At 41.5% G+C, this 22739-nt stretch overlaps 1 protein-coding gene across 13 annotated transcripts in view; it reads right to left on the minus strand.

Annotated features, from left to right (window-relative positions):
• Positions 1–22739, minus strand: part of MEIS2 (Meis homeobox 2) — a 207155-nt gene that overhangs the window by 3823 nt on the left and 180593 nt on the right. For 7 of the 13 annotated variants that reach the window (XM_072738220.1, XM_025998432.2, XM_025998436.2 and 4 more), the window contains exons 10-11: positions 1913–1971; positions 292–381 (exon numbers count right to left, since the gene is read on the minus strand). In XM_072738220.1, coding sequence (XP_072594321.1) covers positions 292–381; positions 1913–1971 — 149 coding nt within the window. Of the gene's footprint in view, positions 1–291; positions 403–1912; positions 1972–22739 lie in introns of all 13 variants that reach the window. The other 6 variants (XM_072738216.1, XM_025998430.2, XM_025998434.2 and 3 more) reach the window with 1 other exon arrangement.

Here is a 22739-nt window from a genome sequence, read left to right on the forward strand (position 1 = left end):
TTGATGGTGAAAAACTAGGAGGAAACTCAGATTCTGTCTCACTTTTTGCTTTGGTTCGAAAAGAAAAAAAAAAAAGAAAAAGAATGTGTATGGGGCAGAGGTAAAATGGTATTGTCGTCAACTCTCTACTTTTTAAGAGAGGATCTTCTCCCCCACCCGAGAGAAAAGAAAGCAGGCATAGCAGGCAGCAGGCAACCGTGAAACCCACCAGGAGAGCAGAGCGGATGAACGAGGCCGGTGGAGAAGGTGACACTTCCCAGGGAAGCCCGGAGCAGGGATGAGCAAACCTACCTGCAGGCCGGATTCCCATGTGTTGCTGACCATCCAACACAAAGCTCCCCATGGGCTGACCCTCTGGACTATATGCTGCTCCTTGGCTCACTGAAGGATCAAGAAGAAAACCTGATTGTAGTCATTCGAGGACACAGAGGAGAAAGAAGAAAAGATATACCACACAATCAGCAATTGTTCCCGCTGAAGCACTGAAACGTAACAGCAACAACGTGGAGGTTGGCGCTTTCAAAATGGGGGTGCGGTCTGTGGGGGGGAGGGGTCTATGATTGACTTTAGGGGTGTGAGGAGCTTTAGACGTGTCCTGGAGGGGGACTCTGGGGAACTCAGTCAGTTGAGCATCCGCCTTCAGCTTAGGTCATGATCCCAGGGTCCTGGGGTCGAGCCCCGTGTGGGGCGCCCTGCCTGGTGGGGAGTCTGCTTCTCCCTCTCCCTCTCCCTCTGCCCCTGACCCCACTCACTCCCTCTCAAAATAAGCAAGTCAATAAATAAATAAAATATTCTGGAGGAGAGACTTCACCAGCCAGTTTAACAGGTGGGTCCTCCTTTTCTTTCTCCGTTAAGGGGACAGGAGGCAGGGAAATCGGGACCCGTCACTATATAGATACTGCAATGTGCTCTCTAGTTAAGATGTTGTGATGCTGCCATCTCTGGTGGCCTAATAAAAAATGTTCACATCGGACGCCAACATTTGAGATTCGAGCACAATTTTACAAGGTTAAACAGATCCAACTGAGCATGTGCCTCTTTACTCAAACCAAGGAAAACACAAACATGGTACAGAGGATATTTCAATCGTTTCATATTCTCCTCCCACAGGCCCCCAGGCCTACATGAGTGGAGCAACATCTCGGTGTTGTTGGGGAAATTTTGCCAAAGGATGCTGATTTTCTTCCACTCTTTAAACTGAGGCCACGGTTTGAATCTCCAAGTTTGGAATTCTTGTTAGGGACAACGGTCATCACCAGGTGGAATGTAGGAAATCTCAAAGTGGGATGATAGGGAGTTCATGGGTCTGGCTCCCACAGTCCTGGGCACTAACCAGTTCAGAGAAACTGAGAGACACTGTGAGAAAGCCCCACAGGTATTTTAGTGGGACGGATGTGAAGCGTTTCAAACAAAGGTAATAATCTTTCAATAAAAAAGAACGCTGGCATTGCAGCACACGTCAGGCCCTACTAGAATATTATGAATAGTCAAGGCAAATGAATGGATACAATGAGTATAACAGGGGATGCTCCAGGAGTGAAAGCAACGTGCACACCAAGGAACTGTGGGTAACAAGAAAATGAGAGTGTGCTAATGATTGATGCAGACAAGCAATGAGTAATTCCAGAGCTCGCAGTCAAACAAACTGCTTGTGGCACTAATACTTGTGCCCAATTACCAATTCAGAAGGAAAATAAAAAGCGGTTTCAGTAGAGTCAGGGTGGGAAATCTCCAATTAGCACCAATTAGTGAAGTTGCTTCCTAGAATGGAATTCTGGGGACATTAAAAAAAAAAAAATTCCCAGGATGCCTGATGGAAGCATTTATTTACCAGGTGATGAAACTCCTAGAGTATGACTTGATGAGGATTTGTGCCTATGGGACATGAATGTAGATACTGGTTGGAACTTGCCTGCTCGATTTGACTGGTCAATCATGGGCTGTACTATTCTTCTTCTGGCGTTAATAAACCTGGAACAGAACAGAGAAGGCCAGTCACCCAATGCAGTTTCCGGGCCCTGCGAGCACCTTTGCAGGAACGCTGAGGAGCATACCACACGGTCGGACGCCTACCGAAAATTATCTTTCTAAATCCAAAGGCGATTTTTCCCTCTTCAGTGTTCACAAGTAGTTGACTGGATCGTTTCCATCACCTTATCGCCCACTCTAGGGTGACTTGCCACGCGGGTTCAGGGAGGGGGGAAGAAAAGTTTTCCCTGAGAAAACGTCCATTAATTTTGCAATCGTGCTTCTGCTTCTTGAGTAAGTTGGAGACTGGTTAAAGTTCACAGGCTGGAAGATTTTTCCCCCCTTTCCCTAAACTCCCCAGCACAGGGAGACCTAGCTTCCCCTTGCAGCTGGTCATAAATGGAGACCAGGCTCTGGCACTCTGCTTTCACAAGGTATTGTTAGGTCAGCAAAGCCATCAATTAGGCTGTCTGAAGTTTTATCACCAACACAGCAGTAATAAGTGCTGGCCAGAAAGACTTCTGCTCTTCGGCAACTCCTGCAGTTTAAGCCTGTAAAGTTAGGGGTCATTTAGAGGTCAGTGCCAGTTGGGGGCGGCCTTTCCAGCCTGAGCGGGGACACCCAGGGCAGGGATAAGGTAACTGCCAACCATAAACCCAGCCACCTTTCAACCCACTAGAAAGGCAGAGCCTCAGGTACACATGGTTGATATTAGAGCCCAAAAAACAGTTTTCAAATCAGGTGGTGGCTGAATCACAGGAATGTAAAGGAGAAGCAGTTTATTTCGTCTAGAAGCCTGGATCTAATTTTGTTGGAAATCCAAAAATAAGTGCCTACTTCATGTTACTTTAATGTTTAATAATGCCCATCAAATATTCATGTACAAACAGAGTAAGATGATAAGAAATCTCCTTTATTTCTCCAAATTTAATAAAAACAAAACAATTTTCTACCATTTGCGAGTTACCCTTGTTCCTGTACATTTAATGGCGTGCATTGCCCGTGCATCTGAGCTGATGCACAGGATTCACTGGCTGTGCATTTCGGCGGGGGTGGGGGGCAGGTGGGTGGACACAGAGGGAGGGCAGGATGCCTAGACTATAGCTAGCAGTTCCTTAAAAATATACCCACTTAGAACATTTCCCAGTATTTCCAGTTTCCAATCTTAAGTGCAGGGGGACTTAATGATTAATGAGTCTGCATGGGGCCACAGGCAGGAACTGAAAACCCATTCTTTGAAATTAGCCAGAAAAATTCTCGTGTGTGTCGGCAGCTCTGCGTTCCTAAGGAGCTGAAGTCCCTTCCCAGGAGGACAGCAGCCCACACTTGTTCAGGCCTCCGGTGAGCACTAAATACAATTAGGCCGAAGAATAATAGCTGCAAGAAAACCAAAGGAGTCTTTTGCATATGGTGTTTGTTTGCAAAACAATGCACTTCTTTATTACTTGGGCAAGTATAGCTGGGTTGTCAAAAATGCTACACCCCCTCAGGCTGGGGGTGGGGTGACAGGCAACCGAGTGGGGAAAACAAAACGAGAGTTGGAACGGCCTGTTCATTCCCACCTGGCGCTGGAGTGGTACTGCGGACTGACCAGATCACAAAGTGTTCCAGAAGCATCTCTTAGATCAAAAATGGGACTAAAGTATCTACTCTTTCCTCACTGTTTTTACCGGGACCAAGGAGGCCTGACCCGCAGTTCTCCACCCCCGCCCCCCCCCCCCCCCCCCCCGGCCCCCCAAGCTCTCTTTATCAGCTCAGGTTCAGACCAACTGAGATGCTCAGGACAGCCCGGAGGGAAACCTCCTGTCTCCTCCTTGACGTGTCTAACGGAGGACACACGTGGCAGAGGTGTTTCACCTCTTCTTTACGTGCCACAAACCTGGTTTTGTTTCTTCCCGTAGGACAACTCTTTAGGTAAGACGAATTGCTGTTTTTTCCCTTTTTAATTTCACCCTTTTGCTCTTTTATTATTTACATCTGGAGGTGGTTCCCTTATTTATGTCTTTCTCTCCAGTTCCCCCAAACACTCCCTTCCTCACAGAGCTGCAAGGCATCATGGTTCTTAGTTCTCAGCAGGAGAACTCCACACTGTCTTCAAACAAATAATTAAGGGGAAGGTTAGAGGTTCACTCAAAGGTCATTTCTTTGGATACTCGTCAGAATGTTTACATTGGGAAAAACGGGGTCCGCTCAAAAGGTTGTTCAGTGGGGGACACACAACAATACAGAACATTAAAAAAAGCATTGTGTGTGCTAGCAGGTCTTTATAGGAGCGCTGAACTTGGAAATGCCACTCGGGTATCACATTTTCAACGAGTTACCATGGCATGGACTGGATGTTCACGAGCACTTATGGCCATGGCCTTTCTGGGCCCAGTTCTACTAAACAAATACAAATAGAAGCCTCGGAAAGTCTTCAACTAGTTCCTCTTACAAAGGGTCGGAGACATTCTGCTTTTATTCACTTGGGGTTCCATTTAGCTTCTCCGAATTTTTGTTCTTAAACAATGTTTTTTGATCCATAGCGCTATCGCTTGCCAGATTCAGAATTCTACCACATTCTTTCAAATCACACAGAATTTTAAAAACATATGGGCCCCAATTTTTCAGAAATCTCTTAACTTACGACTCCTGCCAATTGTCAACTCCCCTGATCTTGGGATGTCTTATAAACACCATAGATGTTGTTATGAAAACGAACAATTAATGAGTTGACTGTAGGAACAATTTAACACTAAAAGAATGAAATCACCCCACCATACTGATGATCCACAGGCCACTCTTGGAAAACACATCACTATACATAAAATGGAGCCATTTAGCTATGAACTAAAAAAATAATAAATAAATAAATAAAACTAGGAGTAATTTTTATTTCTTTAGTATTGCTAAGATAAAATTTCCCAAAGCAGTCTTTTCCCAAATTACATGGCATAAAATTTTTTCCACTTGCTCTGATCTATATTTTAAAATGACCTTATTCAATGCTCAAGCAGTAAACAGAATATCAAGTTTTGATTCTACTTAAAATTTGAAGAGTCTAAGTTGAAAATCAACTGATCTTCCATCTTTCAAGGTCCAAGGCTCCATTCATATGGAAAAAGACAACTCACTGGTTCAAAGACAAAAGACTTGTCTTAAAAAGGCTCAAAAGGTTTTTTGGATATTAAATGGGTCTTACAAAATAACATTTTGATGAGTTAAGTGTAAATGAATCAGACACATATGGATTAAGTTATCCTTGAATTTCACACGGGTTTAAAAAATAAGGGGAAAAGAGGGTCTTGGCAAAAACATTTTGGACTTTGCCAAACCCAAAACATTTGAAAAATTGCTGAAGACATCCAACTAACCAAAATGCAGCAAGCTGCACCCAACTTTAATGAAAACCCCCACAAGTTATTTCCAATTCAAAGACTGTTAAGTTTTTCATCTGTATCTGATATTAAAAATTTTTCTAAGTTTTAATGTCATCCCAGAATGATTCTGAAGTTGAGGATATAGAATACACTTCTTTATTGGTATAAACAATTTAACCTGAAATTACCAAGTCTTTTAGAAATTTAAATAGCTCTTAAAAACATTCTGAGATTTGTAAAACTTGTGTGTAAAATGTGCCATGTATGATAAATGCCATAAATAAAATGTGCTAGTAAGTAAGCCCAGTGCCTTATCCAGATTTCACTTAGCAAAAATTTTCATTAGCCTCATTGTGACTTTTTTTTTTAAGGGCTACAGATAATTCCATTAGTGACTCCTTAGGGAACGAGTACCCTAAAGTGCACTAGTTCCATTGATTTGTATTGAACACAAAGTTAGTATCCAGGCGCACACAAAGACTCTGGAGAGTATCTACTAAGACTATCTACTTTCTCACTAAATTTCACAAAAATAGAAAATGCATTAGTATGTGCGATTCTTAAAAATCATATACTGACTGTTAGCTTAAAAATAACTCAATTATAGAAATAAATTCAATGACTTTCCAAGAATCACGAGGCCTTTCCGAGTCATCTTAGAGATGAAAGAAGGATATGGTTAAAGAAGAAACCCAAGAGAGCAAAACACCATTGAAATCTCATCCTGCTGTCTTGCTAGAGAGAGCTCCCAGAGACCTCCCCACCCCCAAACCGCACCTCTGCCTCCCCACCCCCCACAGAAAAGCCAAACTTTTCAGCTTTGCACATTTTTCTGCCACTGAAATCTGACCATCGTGGTTTTTTTCTTTGAAAGGTTTTTCACTCCAAAGCATATTTCAGATTGATAGAAGGAGGCTTAGGTGTCCTTCCCGCTTGTTGGTTGATTTCTTTTCTTTCTCCCCCATCCCCCTTCCTTCTTTTTAAATGACTGATAAATCCCTTCTTTCTGGTTCACTAACTTCGTGCCACACCTGGTCACCAAGTCCTGTAGGCAGCATTCCTTTTGTTAGAAAGCGCAGGCAGCTGTGGAGTCACCTGGAAGGCCGCCAGCCCTGAACGCCCTGAGGAGGGACCAGGAATCCCTGGAAGCTTTTCCATGGGTTGGGCTGGTCCAGGAAAGGGGCTAAACTGTGGAAGGGGGATCAGATTAACTTGGAAGAGCGGTTAGAGGCAGCCGGGTGACTGGGGACCTATTAAGAAATGAAGCAGCTCTCTGCGTCCGCACTTTGCCCAGCCCTGGGACTCACGGTGAGGGTGCTCACTCGCCAAGCTTGCTACTGATTGGCGTTTGAAACAAGGAAGCCTCGACCTTGACAAATCAGTTAGCTGGTCTTTCTTCTTCTTCTTCTTTTTTTTTTAAGTTCGCACACACAGAGCAAGTTTTTTCTCTGTGCTGTGGCTGTGGCTGAGTGGGGTTTTCTCAGGGAGCTCTATGAAAAATGGTTCAGTCGGTGACTTATGCAGGTTTCATGTCTTTGAACGTGTACTCAAGGCACATGAACGTTTGGGTCATGCATACGTTTTTTCCTGATGGCTAGACAAGGGGTCTTTTCTCACAGACAGCTGTGAGCAAAGGAAGGTAAACGAATGAGATCCACGGGCTGCTCAAAAACACCTTCACAGTTCATAATTTCCCAAAGCTACAGATTAATTTATAATTTGAGAGACACTAGACTTATCTACAACTCTAAAAACACAGGCACTAATTACTCAGAAGTTTACAGCATGAACACATGATACTAATCTGGAATCGCAAACATTCTGTAGCTTTATGAATATGCCCCGAGTAGGGGAATATTCATGCCGAACACATGAAAGGCTCCGGATGAAATTATAAGGAAGCTAATATTTTAATGCCCTTCTACTATATTTTTTCAATATTCTTTTATCTAGTTTTTTTCCCCTCAAGTTACAAGGGCTGATGTAGGTTCTTTACTAAAATGCCCTCCTTTGAGTAACCCCTTCTCAATCACGGTCCCATATTCTAGACTTCTCTATAAAATGAAGTGATGGAGAGAATGGGCTCATATTCTATGCCCTTTATTTGCTGTGTGACCTTGGGTGAGTCTGCTTAAGTTTCCACACCTTGGTTTGCTTCCTGTCTATGACAGGGCAGTGGTTGAGCCTCGATTGTTTTGAGGATCAAGGGACATACTGTACGTAAGGTTGCCTGGCACAGTGCCTGACACATAGTGAGAGCTCATTAAATGTTAAGCTTACACTCAAAATGCACCTATCCAATGTCCCCTCCTAAAGAGCTCTGTTCTCTCATAGGTAAGAATAAGACTATGTGAGTGACTATTAAGCAAACCCATGCTGAGTTGAAAAAAGGGTAGTATCGTGTTTTACCCTTACAAGTACCATGTGTCCATGTGGTAGGGGCCAGCAGTCATAGCTAATTTAAATGCATAACGGCATGGGGGGCTTTTAGACAATGGTGTAGGCATCTGCTGGGGTACTGGGTAGTGGGACAAGCTATTTTGGAATCACGCTCTCTAAAATGGTTCTCTGCACCCCTGTAGGCCTAAGCATATTCCACAGACCAGTCTCATCAATACCACCGTGAGTCTGAGTCTGTTAGAACTGTAGAAATACAGCAGTCCTCACCCTGGCACTTCTGAGTCTGAATCAGGATTTTAAAAGATCTCCAGGTGGGACACCTGGGTGGCTCCTCAGGTGAGTGTTTGCCTTTGGTTCAGGGCATGATCTCAGTGCTGGGATCAAGCCCTGCATCGGGCTCCCTGTGGGGAACCCGCTTCTCCCTCTGCCCGTGTCTTTGCCTCTCTCTGTGTGTTTCTCGTGAATAAATAAATCTTAAAAAAAAAAAAAAAAAAGGATCTCCAGGCGATCTATGCACATTGAGGTTTGAGAGGTCCTGTTCTAGATCACATACCAAACAGATGATCCAGTACTCTTCCAAAAACAGGCACTTGCAAAGACCGTTTCAATCAATAATGAAACTTGGCTATAAAAATGCATGTATTGTTCTCTAAAGCTACCTCAGACCTAAAGAGTTGTCTGTTGCTCAAGGCAAGTGATTAAAAAATTTCTAGCTAGTTATTTATTTATTTATTTATTTATTTATTTATTTATAAAAAGATTTTATTTATTTATTCATTAGAGACACGCACAGAGAGAGGCAGAGACACAGGCAGAGGGAGAAGCAGGCTCCATGCAGGGAGCCAGACGCGGGACCCGATCCGGGGCCTCCAGCATCACGCCCTGGGCTGAAGGCAGCGCTAAACCGCTGGGCCACCAGGGCTGCCCAAAAAATTTCTAACAATTTAATTCATTTTACTTCCTCTGTACTTCCTGAAGGAAAAGTTTGGGCAATAACATGTTTTGGTGGAAATGTTCTCTTAGCCTCTCGGGGAAGGGTAGGAAGAAGATGGTAGACTTTTCTTTCCTCCCTTTTTTTATTTTTACATGTATTTCTGTAGTGTTTGAGTTTTCTTTTCCTTTCTTTTTCTTTTTAGAGAGGCAGAGCGAGTGCATGTGTGGGGTTGGCAGGGGCGGGGCAGAGGGAGAGAGAGAGAATCTTATGCAGGTTCCACACTCAGCATGGAGCCCCACTCAGGACTCAATCTCACAACCCTAAGATCATGACCTGGGCCAAAATCAAGAGTTGGATGCTTAACCGACTAAACCACCCAGGTGCCCCTACTGCTTGAGTTATAGTAATAAGTATAATTACTTTTATAATTTAAAAAAGTTTAAAGGTGATCTGGAGAATTTGGCATCTTATCTGATTAAAGATGATATGGCCAATAGTAGAGACTTTAATAAAAGTACTTGGGAAATTTTCTTTAAGATAGGAAATTATCCTTTATTTCCTTTAAAAACTGAGCAACAATAAACATTACCCCATAAGTATAATCAGACCTGATGGCATGTAACACAACGTTCCATCAGGTTATGATTTTGAAGGACTGTTATTCTTGCAGAATGCCATCAGATTATTCAGATGTGGTTATTTATCAGGTACTATAAAAGTGATCCTTCAACGCTACTTGAAAGCAAGGGAGAGAAAAACACATACACTTCCTTAGCTATTCATATCTAGGATCTATCCTCTTAAAGATAAAATACTAAGTCAATAGACATAAGTTGCAGTATATTACCTCACCCTGTACATGATTTATGGCAGATGGAAATCAAGAAGAAACTGAATTACTTTAGAAATATTACTAGTGACATTAAAATTCCAGATCTGTATAGCAACACACCTGATGGGGCTCCTGAAAACAACCTTTTGCAGACAGAGAATACCTACAACTTTATCCAATTCTATTAGCATGAAAAGCAGGATTCATCATTTTCGAATTACCAATTACCCATTGCCTGTTCATCTACCTAAACAGTAATGCCTAACTGGGCTTTGAAAAGTCAACCAGTCACTTGATATCAGTTACATACATTTAAGCCAATTCTCATTATGTACCTAGCCATTTGCTAATTCACTCTAAGAGGAGAAGATTCCAACAAATCTAGGATCTTTTTAGCCTTCACGATCACCTTTGATTGAAGTATTAATTCTTTATCCTACTTCTCAGTGGAAACTACCTAAGCATTAACTTGCCAAAAATGCACCAAGCTGTTTAGCAATTATGTATTAGATATGTTTGAGGAGATCAAGGTACACTCACATGCCCTCTGCTATGGATATCTCTCTGATTAGCTTGTCATCTGCTCGGAAGAAGATGTAGGCTGATTCTCCCATACAGTCTAGCAGGCCAGCTGTTAGCTGCCTGTCAAGCCCTCAAGTGGACAAGTAGTCCAGAAGCAAAAATGTCACTCCTTTGATCTGGCAAGGAGCAGCTGCTGATTTATAGAGTAGGACTTTGTTCTTCCGTTCTATTTTACTTTCTTTCCTAAGGCAGAACCACAAAATCCAGGAGAAAAAAAAAGTGCCGTTCCCAGCAACATCAACAAGCTCTGACAACTGCAACAGGGTTTTTCTTGGCCCTAACAAAGCTCTCAGGCATCTCTTTTGACGCTCACCTTTCCCCCCCTCCTTCCCCCCCACCGCCATTTTTTGCAATGTGGTAGTTATTGTTTAATTCAGCTTCTGTAAATGGAATGGACTGTGGCCAGCAAGCCTGGGGCATAAACACACCTGTATGAAAGAAGCCTTATTGTAGCAACCATCTACAAGCAAGCTCACATGAACCACACGTTCCTGAGTTCAGAAAGAACGCTCCATTTTTCCTGACAGCAAATTTTACCCTAAGTGAGTTTCTATTTTTGGTGCCACCAACCTGTGATGACCACATTTGAACTGTTTCCTCTCCAACAGCATTGCACTCTTTAACTCAAAGAGAAAAAGGGATTAGATTTTTTTTTAAATGTGTGAGCAAATATATCCATCAAAAATGTTTCTCCACTGTCAATAATATCAATCATTAAAAGCCAAATTAAACATCCAGAAAGCTTTTAGCAAATGCAATATCAAGATTCCATAATGTTGATTTCATTACCACTGATTTATACTGACACAGACTTCCTGAGTTACATATAAGGGGAGAAAAATCAACAACAAAATCTGCATAAGCCATAGGCATTATCTTGCTAAGAATTAAGCTGGTTTCATACACACGATCCTATTCTTAATGGATAAACCTGTCAGGTCAGAGATGCTCTGTCAACCAAGTGGAACATGAAACAATGTGGCCTTGAGATAAACTGTAAGAAGTCATCAGCCATGCGTACATATGTGCATGTATGTGTGTGCATGTACATGTATATATGCATGTGCACACACACACATACATGTGGTGATAAACTTTGCCAGAGATTAACACCTGGCTAGGTTTTCTGTGCTACTCCAGAAGAAAGGATGATAAAGATACATATATATATGTATATATGTGTATGTATCTCTCTCTCTATATATATAGAGAGAGAGACAGAGAGAGAGAGATAGATGTATATATATATATATATATATATATATATATGAGAAAGAGTTATGAACTCTAGGATATTTTAGCTATATAAGTCACATAGGCCAAGGACAGAAATGTTGTGGGTGGTGGGAAAACAAAGGAGAAAAGAACAGCTGCCAAAACTCCTTGCTTCTACTTGGGTCACACCATCCTCTAGTGTCTACTCTCTTCTCCCCCTTTCTCACTTTCCAGGGGGAATAGAGATTTTTCTCAGCCTCATTTCTTGCTCTGTCCTGTGCTGCCCTTTGGTCAGTCAAAAGTTACTAAGCACCCACCTCCTCAACGTTCAGAGAATTATACTGGTATGTGCTTTCTCTGGGTGTATGTGTGTATCCCAGGGAGACACTGGATTCCGAAGCGGGGACAACAGCAGGTAGGAAGCGAAAGCAAGTTAAAAGAGCTGAAATTATTATGTAAGGTCTCTTTTCATCCTTTTCCCATCCTATAAAAATTGGGATGAATAATTTTTAAGGTCCACAGCAATCTATACATGTGTCATATAAAAATCTTCCAATGTTCTGTACTTAACAAAAACACCAGTTTAATGACAAAATACGACAAGGTTGTATGTAATAAGAAATTACATGCGAGACATAAATATATAATTATGTGACCCTCTCTGGAGATAGATTTAAAATTTGAAACTGTAGTTCATGCCTTTAAAGAGTTTTACTCTTCACACCCACAGAAACGAACTGAAAAGCACAGTTTGATAATGCATAATAATTGCAAATCAACACAGTCCGCACTCAGTAAATCAGTGTGAAAGGGCCAATTTTAAAAGTCAGATGGAGGTTAATCACTGAAATTTGTGAAGGAAGAAAGTTGAACCAGATTAAAAGAGCAAAGAATATTGGAGAGGAAGGAAATAAGGAAATGGCACACACAAGGTGCTAAGGCAGACTAGGGCCCCTTCTATGCAAGGGGATTGAATTCAGACTGGCTCCTGGTTTTGGAAAAGTTGACTACAGTTAATCCACAAGCTGGTGGAAGTTCTTTCTCAGCTCCCTCTCCCCCCGCCCCCAATTTTACTGAGATATAATTGACACCTATCATTGTGTAAGCTTCAGGGACAGTGTGTTGGTTTGTTAACCATATATAACTCAAAAGGATGACCTCTGTGGCATTTGCTAACATTTCCAGCATGTCACGGAGTAACCATTTCTATTTTGAGGTAAGAACATTTAAGATCTACCCTCTCAGCTACATTCAAGTGCAGAATACAGCACTGCTGACTAGAGCTACCATGCTGTGCATCAGATCCCCAGAACTTCTTCATCTTCCAACTGGAAGTCTTTACCTGGACCAACACCTTCCCATTTCCCCCACACTAGTGAAAGCTTTTGAGTGACCAACTGAAATCCCTGAAATTACTGACTAGCGGAACAATAACACAAAATATGGTGCATTAGCTATGCAGGTGCCATGGTAGAAGCTGAGAAGGTCGAAAGGCATAATCCAAGCAAGAGACAAGAGAGAAAGTGAACGCAGATTAAGGTGGTAGAGATGAAAAGGAAGTGGGACAGGTTGTGTGGAGGGCCACTGATGAATTCTGCAAAGAAGAAATACAAGTTTGAAAGATATCAAGAGCATAAGCCTGAGAATCTATCTTTGGTATGGTATGGTGTACAGTTGATGAAAACTGGGAATTTAGAAGGGATGCCTATTTGTTTGGGGAGGAGAGGAAACTCAACCTTCCAAATGTTACCTCTGAGTGGAGAGTGGGTCTCTCGGGCAGAGATGCCAAGCAGGCCACTCAACACAAAGTACGAACGAAGAGTGAAGGATTGGAAAGAAAACAACTTTACTTCAAAACCCTCTAATCTCTTCAGAACTCCAAAACTATATGAGTATTCCAGAGCTGTGTCAACAAGTATAATAAACTGCCTGGCTGCCTCTAAGAATTACTTCCTTTACAGAGATCCTCCAGATTTTACAAAGTCCATCTAATAATGGCTGGCCAAGTCAATTGTCAGTAAAAACAACAACAACAACAACAACAACAACAACAACAACAACAACAAAAAACTCTGCACCGTGGCCGCCTCTCTTTTAGGTCTAGTTTGCTTTTTCCTTCAATTCTGAGATAATCCGTGTGACCAGATGCAGAGGCCCATGGTAATAACAGGCTGGTCACCCTGCATACACAAGTTGTGTTCCATTCTACACTCAACAAGGGTAAGTTTAGCGAGAGAATTTATGAGAGAGTTTTAAAAACTGGATATGAGAAAACACATATAGCACACTGTGTGTTTTTAAGCAAGAGCGTAAGACTATCAAAGGTAGGTTTCTTCTGGGTAGTGACAACTAATTTAGAAGAGAATTGATAGGACAAAGGGTTACATTTAAAAGGGACTCCATTAAGTGTGATGGCTTCCAAATTGTGTCCTCCTCTTAAACCATATTTTTCTTCTTAAATGGCCTTTTAAGGTGAAAAATACAGCACTTCACCCAAAATGGTGTGAAAACAAATGGTTCTCAAGTCTCTATTCTTCATCTCAGGCCAAACCACCCCAACACCAGCAATCTAAAGCCACTTGGTGTTTGGAGGGAAGGTGCTATGCATGTGAATGTGCCCATGGCTCTTTCATTTGTCTGTGGGGCTCCTTTTTCTAAAGCAGCAGGGGAAACTTCAGAAGACCAGCTTGTCATGCCAGAAGTGTTTGGACGGGGCCAGGCTCTTATCCTTCTTTCAATTCTCCTGCTGGTTTAAAAGAAAGGCTGAAGCAGAAGACACATGCGGAAGGTGGCAACATTCTTAGGGCCCTTTATCAATACCACTGCTTTCTTTAAATTGTAGCTTGGTCTCTTGTTTGAGAGGCTGAGATTTTAGCACTTTTAAAGGGAACCATAAGTGAGAAATCTCCTAGGTGTTAAGTTTTGGAGTGGCTTCAACCCAAAATATGAAAAAATGAGATTAAAACACAGAAAGTCAAGTAATATTAAGATCCAACAAACAAAATATCATCAATATGCATATATGTTTCGGTCTTTCTGTTTAAACCAAATGCTATTTAACTAGTTTATATCAGCATCTAGTACAGGTGCCAAAGGAATCAAAAATCAAAAATCTAAAAAAAAGTCAAGTCATTTAAAATAAATGATCATTCTAAGAGCTATATATTCAACAGTAATCTTTAAAAATTATGAAAACGTATCCCTTTGTGTCAAGAAGCAAAAAAAGAAATCTACTAATGAACATATGACTTAATGTCCTCATATTTATGATGTTCAAACATCAAGGATCAAATTTAAATAAAATTTCTTAACTGCTTTTCTTAATAACAAATTAAACATCTTTTACTTTGACTTGACAGCCAGCTAGCATCCTCTGTCTTCTCCAGAGATGTTATATGCAGTCTTTCCAATGTGACGGTATTACTACCCACAAAATTTTTAGCATCATCCCGTAATCATAAAAGACATAAAATATATCTTTATAAACCACAAGAGACTTAGCAAACCAGCAGTTATGCCACATCTGCTTTAGTCTTTAAATATTTTAGCTTCAGAAGGTTAGTTAGTGGATTCTCCCTCCTCGATTGGCGGAGAAATAAAGACATCAACCTGTGATTCTGACATTCCACACAAAGCTATAACCTCCCATAGACAAAGACACAAACACATTGTACTGCAATTTGAAAGAATTTTAGAGCATATTTATGTTTCACATCTACCAGAATTTCCCCTAAAGTGGTTTAATTTAGCTATTAGAAATAAAAATATTGGAGTCCTCGGTGGCTCAGTCAGTTAAGTGTCTGCCTTCAGCTCAAGTCATGATCCCAGAGTCCTGGGATCGAGTCCCACATAGGGGCTCCCTGTTCAGTGGGGAGCCTGCTTCTCCCTCTCCCTCTGACCCTTCCCCTGTTCATGCTCTTTCTCTCTCTGTCAAATAAATAAATGAAATCTTAGGAAACAAAGAAATAAAAATGATGGCATTTGAATTGTCTTCATTTTCACGATGAAGACAAAGTAACATCATTGTCTATCCAAAAATAATTAAATTTAGAAACTGGTTTAAGTGCCACAGATTCTTACCTTGGAGTCAGGTAAAGTACAAATAAACAAAAAGGCAATTAATAAGTATGAAGTGGGGCGCCTGGCTGGCTCAGTCGGAAGAGCACGGGACTCTTGATCTCAGAGCAGTGAATTTGAGTCCTCGGTGAATGTAGAGATTACTTAAGTAAATAAACTTTACAAAATAAGTATAAAGTTAATACATCAACTAACTAAGAACACACAATCCTTTCTGCTGGGGCTGGGCTCCCATGGCCAGCTGGTCAACACAGACTCCAAAATTCTCTTCAGAGAACACCTCTTTGAGGTAACCTCCCTCCATGAGTAGGAAGGAGTAGGAAGCACTTTCTCAGTCAGTAGCATCTATCTAATATGCCCATTACAGCATTTATTCAGTACTGTGATCACAACTTACTTAACTATCTAGTTCCCACCAGATAGTCGTAGAGAGCAGGGACCACATCGCAGGTCGATGTTATTGAGTCTGTGCCAAGAATATAGTACATCCTCGATAAAATGTTTGGTGAACAAATAACTGAGTGTATGAAAATACGGTCCGTCTACCTTGGAAACAAGGTAGAATTGACAATGTAAGAGCTTGTTGGGATTTTCTTGTCCTCGTTTTGCAAGTGGCATAGCTGAATCCCTGAGGAGGTAGGATGGTCACTCTGGCTTCCTGGCTCTGGTCTGGTGATCTCTGCATTCAGAAACAACTTAAGATACAGACTAGAGGCATTAGTTTCAAGGTGTGAGTCCATCTGGGTATTAGAGACACCAGTCACATCTTCCATGAAGGTTAAAGGAAGGCAAGGACTTGACATGGCAGAAAGTGAGCATCAGACTTTTCTAGGCTAGAGAACAGATGATCTAGTTAGATTGGAGCATGATAAGCCTGACTGACTTGAAAAGGGGGAATATGCTGAGAGTAATGGGAACTGAGGTGAACGAACTTTTATGGGGTGTGTGTGTTTGTGTGTGTTGGGACAGGAATGGTGAGCAGGAAATGAAGGACAAAGATTCATGAAATCAGAAGGTAAAGCAGAAGAGAAAACTTTCTTAACATATATTCTTCTTCATTATATTTTTCTTCTTCTTCTTTTTTTTTTTTTTAAAGATTTTATTTACTTATTCATGAGAAACACAAACACAGGGGGGTGGGGGGCAGAAACACAGGCAGAGGGAGAAGCAGGCTCCATGCAGGGAAGCCGACATGGGACTCCATCCCGGGACTCCAGGATCACACTCTGAGCCGAAGGCAGATGCCCAACTGCTGGGCCACCCAGGCGCCCCTCATTATATTTTTCTACGGAAGTTTTCCCCAACTTGTGCTCTGAGGGATCCTCGGGTCAATAAGTGATTTCTCCAAAACAGGGGTGGTGGGGCAAGTTAACGTAGGGAACATACCAACCAGAACAAAATACATGCTTAGTGTTACTGCTCTGGTCCTGCCACAGCTTTTCAGAGGCTGAAATATATTATAAATCTCTACGAAGGAATAACGGTACAAATCAACTTCTAACTTCAGTGATTAAGATTTTAGGGGGACTGGGCTTCCAAGGATTTGAAAAATGAAGCAAGATTCTGGTTTTTAACCAAAATTGTATTTTTAAACAATTCATCAGCAATTTATCAAACAATCTATTGACTAGCATTTGTCAATCATCCTATTAAAGGATTTCCATGGTCATATTTTCCCAAGTCAGACTCTGGAGTTGGAAAACCATTTATTGGGTTTTTCTTTTACAACCTAACTGCTCACAATCCCACCCCTAAAATGACAAAACCTGACTACTCCATGGAACTTTGACCCCCAAAATGTTGAAAATGGGGTTTAAAACAGAGGCTGGAACATGTTCTTTAGAACTTTTCTATCTCAAAGGCCATTTAATCATTAGATGATGATTTTAGGCTGGGATGTTCTCTAACCTTTCCCATTTTCCTGTTTTCCTCATGTTTTCCAATAAAAACAACAACTATTATATAGTATTTGGCTACATGTGCCTAAAATTTCTGCTCCAGAATGATTCCTAGAAACTGAAGACTAATCTCAAGTGTAAGATCATTCTCTTTTCGGCAATACCGCCTGTATCTTTCACTAATCGAAGTGTGACGGGGCTGTGGCCCTTGGATGTTAGCATGTCAACTGCAAGTGTTGGAGATTTACGCCTAGGGAGGGTGGGAGATGGGGAGGACAGGGACAGAGACAAGGTGGTGGGGGTGGGATGCGAAGGGGAAGGAAAGAGAAGGAGAAGGAGACAGGAAGAGGGGGAGGGCTACTTTGGATAAAATACATCGACAGACATCAAATGCCCCCCCACCCTGCCCACCCCCACCAAGTCTCCATTCTTGTTTACAGAGTGTACAAGTATAAAATCAGCTTTTCCTTAGGACTGTGTTAAACACCACCTGCCTGCCCTCTGAACCTTGCTGTCCTGGGATGAGGTCAGCCCGGCAAAGGGCTCCGGTTCCATAAGCAATCCTGTCATTCAGGCTAACAGCAGTGATTCACTCACAGGAGGCAAAAATGACTCAATTGTTGGGCTTTATTGACTCCAGGGAGCACAGCTACTCTATCATTACCATGGAGTGCAAACACCCCGAGCTCTGTTTTGGTCCACTTAAAATTACTATTTGCTGTGAAGGATTGGCAAAGCAATTCTTAAAATGATGGGGGTGAAAGTCAGGCAAGTGCCATTATGGGCTTTCCCTTCCGTTTCAGCAGAAGGAAGCAGTGAGGACTTGTTCGGAGCCTGACCCACTTATTTAACCTTTTGTTCACTTTGCTGTATTAACATATATTAACTGGCTCTATAAGCCCTAGGGGGGATAACAGCGTCATGACCAAATTATGCTCCCATTTCCATGGGTAACCTCTCCTTGGGTGGAAATTAAACCCCAATATAAATACATTTTGGGTCCATCCAGAACTGAGGAGGAATGCCAAAAAACCGACGCTTGAACAACAGTCCTACGAAGACCACAGCGACCATGGAGTGGTCAGGAAAATTATACACTAGAGGAACTATTTGAAAAACCAAATAAATTTAATTAAATAAGTTACAAAATTATTTTCCCCGTCTCTTATCTACTCCCCTTGGTTAATATCCATGACATACTGATGTTGCATAATTGCGCTTATGGCATGCTGCAGCTCAGAGCCATAATGAGCTGCCTTTGCACAAAGGCAGCAAAAGTGGTTTCCCTACAGAGTTATCTTCTCAATTATTTATACTTGCAACACTTTCACATAATGGCAGTTTTAAAATCAAACAAACAAAGCAAACTGTACAATAAAGGGAGGAGACGAGAAGGTGCAGGGACCTTTTCCTTTCTTTTTTTGAACACCAGAAGGGACAGACAAGCCACATAAAGTCAACTGAATTTGGTTCCTCAAAGTCTCAGGGGCCTCGCGACCAGACAACATCAAAGCAGAGAGATTGCCACCTTGGTGAGGGATTAAACGAGCTCTGCTTACCTGCCTTGCTTTTAAGCTGTCATATCCAAATATATAAAGGAATGCAAACTTTATTTTTTTCCCTGTTACAACTTTGTCTTTGAAAATTCCTAACAAGGAGACTTGACCCCCCCTCCCCACTCCTGGGGGGAAAGAAGGTGCTGAAGTGTCAAAAAACGACGTCAATGTAAACAGAAAATGGCCCCCAGCCTGTGGAGGGGCCTTGCCAGTTTTTATGATGTTTGTTTCCACTGTCCACACCTCAAAAACCCAGACACAGGAGGGAAAAAGCTACTCTGTGGTTATGTTACATAGGGATAGGCAAACTAAGACAAATGGTATATTTTATTTTATTTTATTTTTTTTTCAAATGGTATATTTTAATATGAAGGTGACGTTTATTGTTATTTCCAATGTTTAATTTTGGAATCTCTTTGAAATGAACTGTCCGCATCAAGCTCTGACTTATTTTGTTCCTCGCACCTAGCGCAACAGCTTGGTCAGAGTAGATGCTCGATAAAAATGTTAGCAAGGCTATTTCTTCAAGGTAACCCGTTGATGTGATTGAGGAGCTTATATTTTAAGAAATTAAAAGTGAACTTTTGACCAGACATATACTTTGGATAAATCCTATATTTTGTTGAAGACTCTGCCTTAAACAAGTATAAATCCTATATTTTGCATAAATCCTATATTTTGTTGAAGACTCTCCCTTAAACAAGTATAGGTTCCAGCCTTCAGGAGGTGGTTACCATCTGGAAGAATTATTCATCGTCAAATAATGGCCACTCACATATCTGAGACTGAGGATATTCGTTAACAATACCGATGAAACCCACCTACCGATGAAACAGCACCTATTAGCCATTTCCAAATAACAAAATGTTAAAGCAACTATTTCCTTACATTCCTGTAGGGAAAGATCATAAAGACAGAGCAAAAGTATAATAATCTTAAAAACCTCAGAACTTGTCTCTTGCAATATGCTTACACTTACATACACTGAAGGTACACACACATTTTTCATAAGTGCACCTTGTGACTTTAAATCTCTCTTGACTTGATACTCAGCTTAAAAAACAAAACAAAACAAAAAAACCCCAAAAAGCAGGAAATCCCTGGGTGGCTCAGCGGTTTAGCACCGCGGTCAGCCCAGGGCGTGATCCTGGAGACCCCGGATTGAGTCCCACATCAGACTCCCTGCATGGAGCCTGCTTCTCCCTCTGCCTGTGTCCTTGCCTCTCTCTGTCTCTGTCTCTCATGAATAAATAAATAAGATCGTAAAGAAAAAAAAAAACCTTAAGGAGATTTTTAAAATTATTATTATTATTTGCAAGCACACGGAAAGGGTTGGAAGGGGAAAAAAAAATACACTATACCTAAAGGCGGAACCATGACCCATAACCCACCCGAGGACAGGCTGTGGGCAGGGTCGTCAGAGGGAAGCAGCTGGGACTGAGTTGGGATCCACCTCACTGTTTTGCCTCACCCAGGAATCAAATGAACTGGACATTGCATTGTGGCCACTGGCTGCTTCTTAATGCTCTTCTTAGCGAAGGAGACCTAGGGTTGAGGTATTAATTAATACCTACTGTATTTTGTTGGCTATCTCCTTTCATCCAGGTACTCTCACCTCCAAGGTCAAAGCACTTGGTGGGAGCTGAGGGGTTGTGACCCAGTTCTACTTTTCAATCGAAAACTGTACCCTACTAAAAAAATTAAAATAAAAAGATAAAACCACACCCCATTATTGGCCTCCCGGCAGCACCAGCCACCTTGGATACTGAAGATGACCTTTCCACGTGTGTACATGTGTGATAAAAGATAAAGGGTGATACCAGGAGAATGCAGAGGATGGTAAGAAAATTCTTGGGCCAGATTAAAAAGGCATCCTTGCTGTAGGCAAATATAAACCTGAGTGAACTCCGAGGTACTGCAAAAATATCCTATGATATGCATACTATGTTTTTCAAAGATACCAATGCAATGACTAACATGCAATTAATCTTTATAGGAGAGATTCGTTAAGTGTTGAGGTCTAGCAGAGAGCTGGGTAGCTTTTGTACTGTGGAATATGGGCAAGTTCCGAAGGGAAAACTCAAGATTCTGTGAATGGGCTTCAGTTCATTTGAAAAGCACTCTTCTGGCAGTCAAAACCGATTTAAATGTCAGTAGATTATGGGGGGAAGTGAGTTGGTTTGGAGAGTAAAACCAAAAGCTGGCTGGGGCTGACAGGGTGTGACTCTCATCCCTGTGAGGCTCCCACTGATGGGACCAGAAATTGCTATCAGTGGCTTGAGGGTAGTAATATTATAGGGCCCTCAATTCCCAAATGTGACAGATTCTAAGAAACCTTAACCTCTATTTTTTGCAGCTTTCCTCAACCACAGCAACAGATTCTCTCTTAGTAGAACAGCCAATTAACCAAGCATTTAAAAACCCGCAAATCTATATCAATGGCTTTGCAAGACAAAAAGAAAGATGTGTGAAGTAAACACTTAATCATTGTAAACTATCCGATCCAGGGTGTTCAAGAGCCAACTTAGTTGAAACTGGCTATGATTGAAAAAAAATTAATTTTAAGAAATCAGAAGAAATGGCATTTTCCTCCAAACATCCCATAGATTTGCTTTTACGTTTTAGTTCACAGAGACCCGTCCTTCGATTTACCCTTGACTAGTGGCAAATCTGATAAGGGTTGGCACAAATATGCTGAGCCTGGTTTACAATTTGTTTTGCAACTTCCCTTCCAGATAAACATAATCCAAGTACAACTTCTAAAAAAAAAAAAAAAAAAAGTTGTGTTTACTTGTCCTGTGCTTACAGAATTTTTTTTCTTCTAAATATTCCCTCAGGATGCTGGCTTGCAACCTAGAAAAGGCTTGGGTTTCAGCTTCAGTCTCCAAGGTATTCTACTGTTTAGCCGGCCGTGTGCTAGGAGGGAGGCTCTCTACCTTGCTGATTTAATTAACAGGATTCTTTTCATTATTATGGGGATTTAGTTTCTTCTTGCTTTTCAGTGTTTGAGAAACAGTGATTTATGTTTTATATTTTGAAGGAAAATTTATTGTTCTTTGACAGCTGAGGCTCAGTAAATTCCCAGCTTCGAAGCGACCCCAGGGAGGTGTCACGGTTGCCCTGCCCTGCCCACCTAAATGCTGTCATAGCAAGGGCCCCCCTCCAGAAGTGAGAAGAGCCATCAGCTGTTCAGTGCCCATCCCACTCCTCCTCCCTCTGATAATTATACCAGCAGGGGTTGGCCCATTCCCATTTATGGGATTATTAGTATTAGTAGGTTGATCAGTAACTGTGAATCACTGATTCATTTAAGTGAAGCAAACAGTCCATGAATCTTTGGATTGGATTTAATCCCTTAACTAAATGCAATGCACCGAATTAAGTGGTAGACTGTTCTATACTTATTATGATGACCATGGCTAACCCCAAAATCACGGCGAATGTTCTAAATAGGAGTATGCCTATGGGGGCAATACAAACGCGTCTGAAGTTAGTGCTGCAGAAAATCTGGCATAGAGAGTTATCACAGCTCTATTGGATTCCTGCTCTTCTATGCTACACAGTCATCGCATTTTGACGGAGAAAGAGTGAAACGTGGAGTGAAAACTCTGAAGACTCAAAGCAAATTCATATTTTAGGTGAAAAACTTCAGGTGGCCGTTAATTCCCCCTATAACCCAAATCTCCTTTTCTAAGAGGGCTTCACAATGCACTTTCATTCACAGTACTATAGTGAACATTTGCTGAACTAGGCACAAAACAGTGCATACATGTATTAATTCTCATGAAAACCTTAGGAAGCAAGTAATATTATCAATATTTCCATTTTATGGCTGGGAAAACTGTTAGCAAAATCCAACAATATGCCTAAGGTCACAATGTTAGTAAGTGGCAAAGGTGGTACTCAGATCCAGGTCTT

This window comes from Vulpes vulpes, chromosome 15 (assembly GCF_048418805.1).
Source record: "Vulpes vulpes isolate BD-2025 chromosome 15, VulVul3, whole genome shotgun sequence".
NCBI classification, from domain to species: Eukaryota; Metazoa; Chordata; class Mammalia; order Carnivora; family Canidae; genus Vulpes; species Vulpes vulpes.